This window comes from Centroberyx gerrardi, chromosome 22 (assembly GCF_048128805.1).
Source record: "Centroberyx gerrardi isolate f3 chromosome 22, fCenGer3.hap1.cur.20231027, whole genome shotgun sequence".
In the NCBI taxonomy this organism is placed as follows: domain Eukaryota; kingdom Metazoa; phylum Chordata; class Actinopteri; order Beryciformes; family Berycidae; genus Centroberyx; species Centroberyx gerrardi.
In genome coordinates this window covers 910,081-922,580 of record NC_136018.1, presented here as the reverse complement: position 1 = coordinate 922,580, position 12,500 = coordinate 910,081, and the positions used below count along the sequence as shown (strand labels likewise).

Below are 12,500 nucleotides of genomic sequence, written 5' to 3'. Positions count from 1 at the left end.
TCTGACCTGCTCAGATCTGACCCGGGGTCTGACCTGCTCAGATCTGACCCGGGGTCTGACCTGCTCAGATCTGACCTGCTCAGATCTGACCTGCTCAGATCTGACCTGTGGTCTGACCTGCTCAGATCTGACCTGGGGTCTGACCTGCTCAGATCTGACCTGTGGTCTAACCTGCTCAGATCTGACCTGCAGCCTCAGCCGGCAGCGGAGTCAGATGTGAACTCAAGACGGAGGAGGACGACTCGCTCCGCTTTAACATATTCCTCGCAAGGCCGGCACCGCAAACACCAACGGCTCTGTTTTCTATCTGTCATGATCCCCGGGCGAACCGTCCGCTCCCCTTTCATCCGCGGCCCCCGGGGGCAGCGCGGCATCGTGGGTAATATAGTTCACACGAGGATTAGATCCAAACGTCGGACAATAAAGCTCCGGCTGGCGCGAGATCTCGTTCACACGGCCGCGTCCCGACCACAAGAATCCAGCCGAGCAGATGGACCGGAGCGTCACGACAGAGTGTGTGTGTGTGTGTGTGTGTGTGTGTCAGCGTTTAGAACTGAGACTGTGTGCATGCATATATCTATGGGTGTGAGAGTGATTTTGTGTGGTTTTGTGTGTGTGTGTGTGTGTGTGTGTGTGTGTGTGTGTGAACTTCCACAGTAACATGTCAGTATTTCAGCTCCTGAGGCTGAATGTCAGTAATGTAAAGCAGACTGGAGTCTGACTTAAACAAAGACAAACGTGTCTTCTATTGTACAGTATAGTGTTTATTTTAATTGTTTATTTAATCAATAATATTATATTTTTAGTATTTTTTCTTCTAAAGTTCCTAAATATTTAACTTTTTTTTATTCATACCTTATTTTACACATTTAAAACATTTTTATTTAGCACTTTTTAATATTTTTTATTTAATATTTTTGATTTGAGGACTAAGTCTATTTCCTTACAGGGGGTCATAGAGGAGCAAAATATTATGATAAAAAAAAAAAAAAAAAAAAAATGAATTGTGTCACTTCTACTTATGTAGTCGAGTCTTAAAATCTAATTTTCATTAAAATGAAAAATCCTGCAAGTTGGATGAGGAATGTGTTTCAGGAACTTTGTTGAAGCGAAGTGTAAATATCGGGACGTTTATAATACTTTCTGTTTTGGTCTCTTAGTTTGACTCTGACTAGTCTTGGTCTCAGGCACTGTTGGCTGTTCTCTACCGGATTCACCTATCATATTTTGTTGTATTTTATTTTATATTTAACCGTGTGTCGTATCTTATGGTTGTCAAACTTCTCTGCTTTGATGATTTGGATGTTGAAGGTTTAGAGCTGCAGACAGATCTACATCTCTGAAGCATTACACTGTAAAAAAATGCCAATCTGTCCAGTGATGTCCTCTTGTCTCCAGACCTATCACGATTATTTCATGCATCATGAATTATGCCAGTGCATAATTCTCTCACTGCACTGGCAGATAATCTGCTGGTTTCAGTAAATTTCACTTGATTCATGCCAATATGACTTCTTTCAAAAAATCATCATAAAACAATGAAGAAAATAAATTAAACTTTTACCAAGTAAATGTCCCGAAACAAGTTACATTCTCCTGAAAAAACTTTCACTAAAAAAATAAGCTTGATAAGTCTGGAGACAAGGTGGAATAACTGAACAAGTCTGTCAGTTTTTGCAGTGTCTTTCCATATTTGGAAAGACATGGACAATAAAAAGTGCACTGTTTAATGTGTATTCTGGTCTTGAACTGGACTTGATTTGCCCTTTGTCTCAGTGTGGACTCGGTCTCAATCCCCTTTGGACCCGGTCTGGACTCGAACTCCACTGGACCTGGTCTGGTAATCGACTCGGACTCGACTAATCTTGACTACAGTCCTGATCAATACCTTGAAACAAGGCAGAATCAATGCACTAACATCAAGAAAATTACATTTAATTCAAGCAAATTCTTGAAACAAGCTGATTAGCACTGGAAGCAAGTGGAGTTATCTCAGCGCTAACAGCAGATTTTTTCATAAAAACAAGATTTAAGACTCAATAGGACTCGACCCGACTCGTTCAGATGGTATTTCTTGCCGTGTAACTCTCTCTCCCTGTTTCTCTCTCCAACACACCACCATGAAATCACCCACAGCACACAGGCATTCACGCTTTCTCTTCTCCGCTCGCTCCATCCCTCCGCCTCACACATCAAACCTCTGCAACACACACCGCATCACCCACAGCACACACACTGATGCTCTCTCTCTCTCTTTCCATCCCATACACTACAGCATCCAAACCACCAGTCACTTTTTTTCCTGTTATGATTACAAGCCGGCGGCGCAGTCGGACTCTTCATACAAGCCTTAGATGGAAATTATAAATTAGATCTGCGTCTCCGACACCAGAAACACGCCGGCCGTAACTCAGCGTTTCCCCGCCGTTTCAAAGACCGTGAAAAGCTCCACAGACCGAACTCGCCACATTAATCCAAATAATAACACAGAGACTGATTAGGAAATGGTTACCCCCCTGCCCCCCCCCCGCCCCCCCCCCGCCCCCCCTGCCGACCAGGACGAAAATGATTAATTTTGTGGAAAGAGTAATGGAGTCTGTTTCAATCGAACCCGGGTTTCCTCCTGCGGTTCAAACACACCAAGGCTGAGCTGCATGCTGTAAATGTTTCTGTGCAGCTCACTGAGGCGCTGACACCATTAAGATGTGTGGAAGCCAGAGGTGTGACCAAGTCTGCTTCACTCCAGTCCCAAGTCAGTCTCAAGTCTAGAGGCACAAGTCTCAAGTCAAGTCTCAAGTCTAAATGTAGATTACGAAGTCAAGTCCAAGTCAAGTCCATGTCATTAATGTCAAGTCTCAAGTCTAAATGTAGAACAGCAAGTCAAGTCAGAACAAATCAAGAGTCCAGTATCAATTTAATATCTTAAAGAAAACTAAATATCTAGGACTTTTCAATGCAATATGGTTTTAATAGGATAAAAACTTGGTAAGAGCATCATGAGTTTGATTTCTATAATCAGTTTCAACTTCAATAAATTCAATCATTCCATACAAATTCAGAAAACAGAATTTAAATTCAGTCGTCCGCTGGAACAAATCTCATCACTTTCAATCTAAGTCATTTACACAAACACAAGATCTCAAGTCAAGACTTTAGAAACCTTTTCAAGTCATCAAAGTACAAGTCAGAGTCAAGTCCCAAGTCACCAGAACCCAAGTCAAGTCAAGTCTCAAGTCTTCTCTTCATGCATCAAGTCCAGTCTGAAGCTATTAAAAGTCCAAGTCATGTGACTCGAGTCCCCACCTCTGGTTGAAGCTACCTGGTGTAAGATGAATAGAAAGCTATAATTATTTTAAAGATTTTTTTAAAGGAAATTCCAAATTGTTCACTTTGACCTAAAGATAAATTATGACTAATATATGTAATGAAATGTTTTTTTGCTAATAATAATCCCATCAATGATGTGTTGCAGGGAGCCGGTGTAAGATGAATAAAAACATAAAATCAGAGCAATTTTGACGAGAAATTCTAATTATCTCACCATGACTTAAAGATAAAGTATGAACTTTTACACTTTGACGTATTTTTTTTGTTTTGAATTTCCATTCCAATTTGGTAAAAGTACTTCATGTAAATTTGAAGACGTCTTACAGCAGAGAGATGCTCTCAAAATGCCAAAATGTTTCACTGTGACTTTAAAAAAACGATATAAAAAAGCTTGCATGAAATACTTGGTGAGGCCTATCACAGTATGATAATGACTGGCTGGTTTGAATAAAGAGGGGATGGACAGATATATGAGGAGATAATGATGGAGAGAGAGGATACAGCAAATCACTTCCAGACCACACACACACGCACACACACACACACACACACACACACACACACACACCACAGATAGCGGAGAGGAGAATCACCAACATGAAGCAATTACAGAAATTGACAGTAATCGTATAATTAGTGTGATAAGGGCAATTAGTTCTGCTGCACTGTGTGTGTGTGTGAGAGAGAGAGAGAGAGAGAAAGAGAGAGTGTGTGTGTGTGTGTGTGTGCCTTCAGGATATGGAACAATGAAATCAAACTGCCTGAATCACTTAGTCTGAGTCACAGCTCTTATCCTTTTCCCACCATAAAATTTCATGACTTTTCCAGAACTTTCCAGAACTGCAGGGTAATTTATGCTTCTGTGTCAAAGTGCCGCTGTAGCTGACTGCTCCTGTAACTGAGCGTAGGGCAACGCAGAAGCATCGTTTGGCTAATTTGGCCTCAAATCCATCGCCTAAAGCTGTTGTTCCTTCCTCATGTGCTGAGTTGTTTCTCAGTCAGAGTGTGTGTGACACACACAGAAAACGCCGGCTCGACATGTTGACAGACAATCTGTGTCTGCTCACTAAAGATAAGGACGGATTACACATTTTTTAAGCCCGATTTGGCAACGATTTGAGATCGGGCAGAGTCTGTGGTAGTCACGGTAGTCCAGGGTAGTCCAGAGTAGTTCCGGGTAATCCAGGATAGTTCAGGGTAACCCAGGGTTGTCCAGGATAGTTCAGGGTAGTCCAGGGTAGTTCCGGGTAATCCAGGATAGTTCAGGGTAACCCAGGGTAGTCCAGGATAGTTCAGGGTAGTCCAGGGTAGTTCAGGGTAGTTCAGGGTAGTCCATGGTACTTCAGGGTAGTCCAGGGTAGTTCAGGGTAATGTAGGGTACTTCAGCCTAGTCCAGGGTAGTTTGGGGTAGTTCAGGGTAGTTCAGTGTAGTCTATGGTAGTTTAGGGTAGTCCAGGGTAGTTCAGGGTAGTTAATTGTAGTCTATGGTAGTTCAGGGTAGTCCAGGGTAGCCCAGGGTAGTTCAGGGTAGTCCAGGGTATTTCAGGGTAGTTCAGGGTTGTCCAGTGTAGTTCAGGGTAATCCAGGGTAGTTCAGGGTAGTTCAGTGTAGTTCAGGGTAGTCCAGGATAGTTCAGGGTAATCCAGGATAGTTCAGGGTAGTTCAGTGTAGTTCAGGGTAGTCCAGGATAGTTCAGGGTAATCCAGGGTAGTTCAGGGTAGTCCAGTGTAGTTTCGGGTAGCCCAGGGTAGTTCAGGGTAGTTCACGGTAGTCCAGGATAGTTCAGGGTAGTCCAGTGTAGTTCAGGGTAGTCCAGGGCAGTTCAGGGTAGTCCAGTGTAGTTCAGGGTAGTCCAGGGCAGTTCAGGGTAGTCCAGGGTAGTCCAGGGTAGTTCAGGGTAGTCCAGGATAGTTCAGGGTAGTTCAGGGTAGTCCAGGGTAGTTCAGAGTAGTCTAGGATAGTTCAGGGTAGCTCAGGGTAGTTCAGGGTAGTCCAGGGTAGTCCAGTGTAGTTCAGGGTAGTCCAGGGTAGTTCAGAGCAGTCTAGGATAGTTCAGGGTAGTCCAGGGTAGTCCAGTGTAGTTCAGGGTAGTCCAGGGTAGTTCAGAGTAGTCTAGGATAGTTCAGGGTAGTCCAGGGTAGTCCAGGGTAGTCCAGGGTAGTTCAGAGTAGTATAGGATAGTTCAGGGTAGTTCAGTGTAGTACAGGGTAGTCCAGGGTAGTTCAGTGTAGTCCAGGGTAGTTCAGTGTAGTTCAGGGTAGTCCAAGGTAGTTCAGTGTAGTTCAGGATAGTCCAGGTAGTTTGGGGTAGTTCAGGGCAGTTCAGGGTAGTCCAGGGTAGTTCAGGGTAGTTCAGGGTAGTTCAGGGTAGTCCAGGGTAGTTTGGGGTAGTTCAGGGTAGTTCAGGGTAGTCCAGGTAGTTCAGGGTAGTCCAGGGTAGTCCAGGTAGTTTGGGGTATTTCAGGGTTGTGCTGTATAGTAACAGCTGTAATCGTTATGTGTGTGGGGGTGAAAGACTCAAATCTCTCTCCTATGATCCCAGTCAGCAATGTCACGATTAAATCGAAAATCAAAACATGTTTGAATGTGCAGAATGGCTGAGCCAGGAAAGAAAAAAACCTGAATGTCTTGTCTCTCTTTTCTGTGTAAATCGAGCACAAACCGCAATTGCTGCAAGCCATGTGGGCTGTATGATCGCTTTGGTATCAAAATATCGCAGAAATATACATTCTGCATCGGGGATTGAACCTGGATCTTTTCAGTTACAGGCCGGTCTCTCTCAACGCTACCACCCAGAAGCAAGGCACTGATTAGAAATTAGCTAAGTTGATTGTACTTCTGAGTTAATTGATATTTTTCATTTTAAAGTACAGTTTGACTGTGACTGAGTTTCTGCTCATTTCCTGGATTCCCTCACTTGGCAGTTGTGGGAATCAAACCTGCGACCTTCTGCTCTAACTCATCACAAGGCCTCCTGTCTGTCTGCTGAGAGGAAAACCACTAAAACACTCCAGCAGTCCGGTCAGCACCCTGACGGCCTGCTGTGTGTGTGTGTGTGTGTGGGTGTGTGTGTGTGTGTGTGTGGGTGTGTGTGTGTGTGTGGATGTGTGTGTGTGTCTGTACCTAAGTTAACTTAACAGAAGCTGAAGTAATATGAATTGGGGTTACCGTGGGACAAAACTGTGAAAAAGAGAATAACACACACACACACACACACACACACACACACACCAAAAACACTCCCAGAACTATTTGTCCTTGGTCCTGAGTTTGACATAAACACCTCTCCTCTCCTCTCCTGACCTCCTTTCCTCTCCCCTCTTTTCACCTCCTCTCTCCACCTCATTTCCTCTCCTCTCCCCTCTTCACCTCCTTTTCTCTCTCCTCACATCCTTTCCTCTCCATCCTCTCTCTTAACCTCCTTTCCTCTGCTCACCTTTCCTTCCTTCTCTTCTCTCACTGTAGATACACACAGTCCTGCTGGTGTTGCTGATGTGTGTGTGTGTGTGTGTTAGAAAAAGATAGTAAATAGAAAAGGGGTGATTTAGTGTTCAGTTAGCATGTTAGCATGTTAGCGTGTTACCTGGTAAGGTACGATGCTCTCGTGGGCCGTCCCCCAACGCCTCGCCTCCTTCCCTGCATTCAGGTAGTTTGCTGCTATATGGCTGAGGCAGGAAACCTGAGAGAGAGAGAGAGAGAGAGGAGGGAGAGAGAGAGAGGAGGGAGAGAGAGGTAAACTGAGTGTTAAATCAGAGCTGTCGTCAGTCTCGTTACTCCCTGCTGCTGTTGGAGGTCAGCGCTCGCTCGTAACTCCTTCCTGCGAGCAGAAAACCACAGCTCCCCTCTCTCTGCTCCTAACGTTTCTACCGCAAAACCACTGGAAAATAACACAGCGCTCACCTACAACCTCCGGCTCCGAGCATTTCACTGTGAGGTTAAGGTTTTCCCCCCTGTTTCCTAGTTAGTGTGTCTGTCTGTCTGTCAGCAGGATTTCTCAAAAACCTCTAAACGGATTCCCATGAAATTTGGTGGACAGATCGGCCTTGGACCGAGGAACAATTGATTTGAGTTCGGCGGTGAGACGATTATCGTTTTTCAGCCATAACTATGAAACTAACAGAGATAGAGACTCGATTCCAAATCCCATTGGGATGTTTGCAGGGCCAGGAAATCAATTTAACTTAAAATTGAAATGACAGAGGTTGGAGAATTGTTCATCATTGGCGGAGGTCTGCGTTCTCTGACTGCCATCAGTTTACTTCTTTTTTTTACTTGATTTGAAAGATGACAGAGTCCTTCAGGCTTTGGCAACGCAGAGCTCACCGTTCCACTTTTCAGAAATGGTTCTTCAAGGATTCTTTGGAGAGAGTTTAGGCTCTGTACACATCGAGAAAGAGTCAAGGAACTTTCTGAATTGGACAAATGGTGTGACCAATTTGTGTCAGAGGAACATCATTTTCGCAGAATTCATGTCCACAACACACTATCTGAGTTTCAGAGTTCGTGCTCATTTCATGAAATTTCATGAAACTGCTGTCTGGCGTAACTTTGGCTCTTGAAGACTACGTTGCTGTGGCAAGAAGAATACCGTCATGTCTTTTAATTTTGCTGTAAATCATTTTCAAAGAGAAGGACTGGCTGGGAAACTCTACATGAGGAATGTGAAAGAGCGACACTCTCCCCTAGGCTTGGGCGATATCCAAAATTTTATATTGCGATGTTGTCCCGCCAAAATATTGCATTATACAATATTATTACGGGGGCCTTCAGGTTTTTGTCCATTTCTTTTTTGTGTGTTTTATTTTATTTCTTCTAAATTACATCAAATTTCTAGGCTACTAACAAAATGTCATTTGCTCATTCCTGCCATTTCCAGGAAAACGGCTGATTGTGGAGAAGGGAACCCACTTTAAGTAAAATGACAGATTTGTCACTACAACTACAATTATTTTTGTTTTTTACTATCCTACCACTAGTAGATTATAGGTTTACAAGGGTTAAAAAGTTTGCACAATTGCGGTCTAAACAACATATGGTGCTGCAGCCGGAATGGGGGGGTTGGGGGGTGATATCGCCAAAAATATTGCAATATTTGTGAAATATCGCAATATTTGATGGTTGAACTGGGCAGCTTCCAGTGTGAATGTGTTGAACTGTCTGAATGTGAAGCAGGGTGGAGCTGGAGAACTAAAGGTTAATAAAGCGGTGCGGAGCGGATCCTGGAGCCTCTCAGCCCCTTTATACCTCCACATGCATTTAGCAGCTTCATGCCTGATGCTTTACAACACTCTGATGTCCTGTTATATCCTCTAGTCACCAGACACAACCAGCTGAGACAACAGACTGACAGATCTACTGAGAGAGAGAGAGAGAGAGAGAGAGAGAGAGAGAGAGAGAGAGAGAGAGAGAGAGAGAGAGAGACAGAGAGAGAGAGGGAGAGAGACCAAGCAGAGACCTTTGAGAGCTCCGACTAAACGCTGGGCTGGGTGGTGTTGTCAATCAGAGACACTAGAAGTGGTCGAAACACTTATAAGGATGTTGACATGAGAGAGAGAAAGAGAGAGAGGGAGAGAGAGAGAGAGAGAGAAAGGGAGAGAAAGAGAGAGACAGAGAGAGAGGCGAGGAGGAAGGAGTGAGAGCAAGGTAATTTGATGGAAGAAGCAGCCTGGTCCCATGAGATTTTGTGAAATGAGCACGATGTCTTAAAATACAAATAACGAGGTCCACGCACGAAAAGTGAGAGAAATCCATTTCCCCAGCAGGACAGGATTAGGTGGAGAAACACAACTAGAAACAAGAAGTAGTTTTGGCGTTGAAGCAGCGGTGGAAAGTAAGGGCGTGGAGGTCGGGGGGGGGGGGGGGGGGGGGGGGGGGGTGTGGAGGCGGAGACACCCAGGTTCAGTTCCCAACTCATGAGTTTTCTACTGCAAGTAAAGTTTTCATTTTTAGTTTAAGTTTTTCTTAATAAACCTTAACTCTAACTTTAACCAAAGCTGTTTTCTTGGCCTGAACTTAACCGTTAGCTAACTCATTTCATGTGAAAACTCTTGGAGGCCAAGAACCAAAACAAGTCCGACAGCCTGGGCTCAATCCCCAAGTCTGTGACCATGAGCAAAACCTGAACCTAACCTGAACCAGAGTTGTTTTCCTTGCCTGAACTCAACTGTTAGCTAACCGTTTCATGTGACGGACACGTGAAAATGGCGTGTCCATGGTGGATGGTGGATAACAATCTTTACACAATTTGCATCCACAACACGCAATCTGTTTGTGCTCATGTTTTGGCTCTTGGAGACTAAGACCCAAAACAACTCTGACAGCCCGGGTTCAATTCTCAACTCATGACAAATTTTCTACTGGGAGGGAAGTTTCCATTTTCAGCAAAAGTTTTTTCTTATGCAGCAATGTCCAAATCCTCACTGTAACTTTAACCAAAGGTTTAGTCGCCTGAACCAAACCATTAGCTAACCTTTTCAGTTGACGAACACGTGGAAATGTTGTGTCCAGTTCGTGCTGTTGTCATGTAATCCTTTCTTGGTGGAGGAACGTAATCTTAACATAAATCGCAACACGTAATCTACGTTTCAGAGTTTGTGCTCATTTCACGACATTTTTTGAGACTGTTGGCGGAAGAGAGAGAACAAAACAGAGACAGAGAGGCAGCCGAGGAACTAAGGGGCTTAGAAAATTACAGGGGATGAGAAGACAGAGAGACTAAAAGACAGAAGTGGTCATAACACTTCAGAGGATGTTGACATGATAGAGAGAAGAGAAAGGGAGAGATTTGGACTGAGAGAGAGAGACCAAGCAGAGACCTTTGAGAGCAGCAGTGTATTGACTGAGCACTGAGATGGGTGGTGCTGTCAATCACAGATCTGTCTGGAAACTGATATTATTCCCTGTTTAAACTTGGAAAACCCACAACAAGACCTCCTCTCTCACCAACTGTAAGCCTTTGCTAACATTGAGACATACAGTGGGTGGACCAACTGACAGAAACACCACATGTAAAAGAACTTTCATTTTGAAGTAACTAAATCATAATTACAAAGGCCAGTTGCATTAAGTTCAATGAGAGTTTTCAAAGCAACATGAGAACAGAGCTCTAAAGAGGCCAAATAATCGGATGGATGAATTACAGAAGCATCAAATTATTTGGCAAGAAGAACAGTCTGGAAAGTCATGACAACGTGGCAAACAAACTGTATCGACAAAGAGAAACTGAGGTGGCAAGTCGGAGCTCACCGACAAGGACGGACGGAGGGCAACTCCAAATGGCAGCAAGAGGTCACTTTTTGAACTTCATTACCCAGAATTCCTGTGCAGTGAGGTCAGTGCTCTGTGCTGCTTTATACCAAAGGAAACCAATGGAACCAGAGACGAAAAGATCTAACATTGGCAAGTCCAGCTTTCTCTGCTGCTGTTCAGGACAGTGATTCTCACCCTTTTTCATATCCAGGACCCTAATTCAGTCCACATTAGAGCCACAGACCGCCATTTGATGAGATTTTGTCTCTCGGACCCAAATCTGAGAATATTTTTTTGTCAGATTTGATTTTGTCCAGAACTCCCTGACTGTCTGTATTGCAGGTAGAGAGATAACAGAGAAACTATGATCAGAACAGTCATTCTTCTACATCCTCTAGTTGTGTTAACTTCTTGTAAATGAAATAATGGTGAAGTTGAACAATTCATCATTTTGCTGGGGACTCCCTGGAATCCCCTCAAGGACCCCTGGTGGTCCCCGGACCCCACGTTGAGAATCACTGGTTTAGGAGACACTTTGGATTTCCTTTGTGCAGAGAAAATTACCAAAAGTTTGGTATCCTTGAAGCATTACAGAGCATCTGGGGTCATGGCAGTTTGCTGATGTCACTTTACAGGAATTCTGGGTATTGAAGTCCTTAAAGCTGCACTAGGCAGTTTTGCACACTGGCGGCTCAAAATGGCAACAAGAAACATTTGAGCTTGCCAAATGATGCCTTCAACCCACAATGACTGTTGTCAACTGTTACACATGGCGGTGAGTCTGTAAAGGTATGGCAGCCATCTTAGATCTCATCGTTATTAGATCTCATCCCTGCTCTGCAAGTTCATATAACGGGACGATGAGGTACATGAGGAAACTTTACAGGACCAGGTCTGTTGGTCGCTGGGGGCCGACCAGTACAACCACAGCTTTCCCTAAGCACTGCCTTGCTCTGACGGTTCTTGTTGGGGTAGCAGAGTGTTTCCCATTCACTTTCCCAAATTTGTCCAGCTGATCCACGGATTTGAACCGAAGACCTTCTGGTCACAAGCTCGCTCCTCTAACCTCTACCACCACCTCCTTCTGTCAAGAGTCTTCCTACATCACGGACGCACCTGAAAGAGCCGCATCTAGTCAAGGAGGTCTGGAGGTTTCAAGTGAAATGTAATATTTCTTCAAACCTTTCTGATGCCAGTTAGAATGAAACTTAAGACCGATTTTGGCACTGAAAGGAACGTGAACATATAGGTCTGTGGAAATAAGTTGATGTCTCACTGAAAAACGGCGCACCACGAAACCACAATGTTTTAAAGACCTTTAAAACTGAATTTAAGACTGGAAGGCTGTATTTAACGGTATCAAGGCCTTTTGAAGCCTTGAATATACAGTACGTAATCCAATTCAAGACATTTGAAGACTTGTTCAGGACCTGCAGGCGGCCCGCTGAACGCTGATTGGGTTGAATGATCCAATTTCCCCGACAACCAAACCAAACTCAACTCAGCTTAAAACCGTCCGGATAAACTCAAGCCAAACTCTGGCTGTGTGCTCTCATTGTTCGTCTCCCTCCTCGCCTCTCCTCTCTGCGGCCGACATGCCTGTGGTCGCAGCACTTCATAGAGGAATGCACCATGGGATAAGGGACGGGGGAAGAGGTGGATTGTGGGTATTTTATGTCTAACAGCCCTGGGAATCGACCGCAGAGATCGCGACCTCAACATCTTTGCAAACCGATCGCAGCTTGCATTTTTCTTTTTGTGCCTCGCGTTGAAATCGAGTTTATTTATAGCGCACTTTTAACAAACAGCACTGTCACAGAGCGCTTTACAGACAACAGAGGGCATAAAAACAGATAAAAGAAAGTATAATGAACCCAAGAGATAGAAGAAGTACACCACAAACTGCCAGAAATGCAGTTGCATGTT

General features: G+C 44.2%; 1 protein-coding gene across 1 annotated transcript in view; it reads right to left on the bottom strand.

Moving 5' to 3' along the window:
• Positions 1–12,500, bottom strand: part of sugct (succinyl-CoA:glutarate-CoA transferase) — a 115,849-nt gene that overhangs the window by 81,318 nt on the left and 22,031 nt on the right. The window contains exon 9 of the mRNA XM_078291365.1: positions 6,910–7,005. Within this exon, the coding sequence (XP_078147491.1) occupies positions 6,910–7,005 (96 nt within the window). The remainder of the gene's footprint in view (positions 1–6,909; positions 7,006–12,500) is intronic.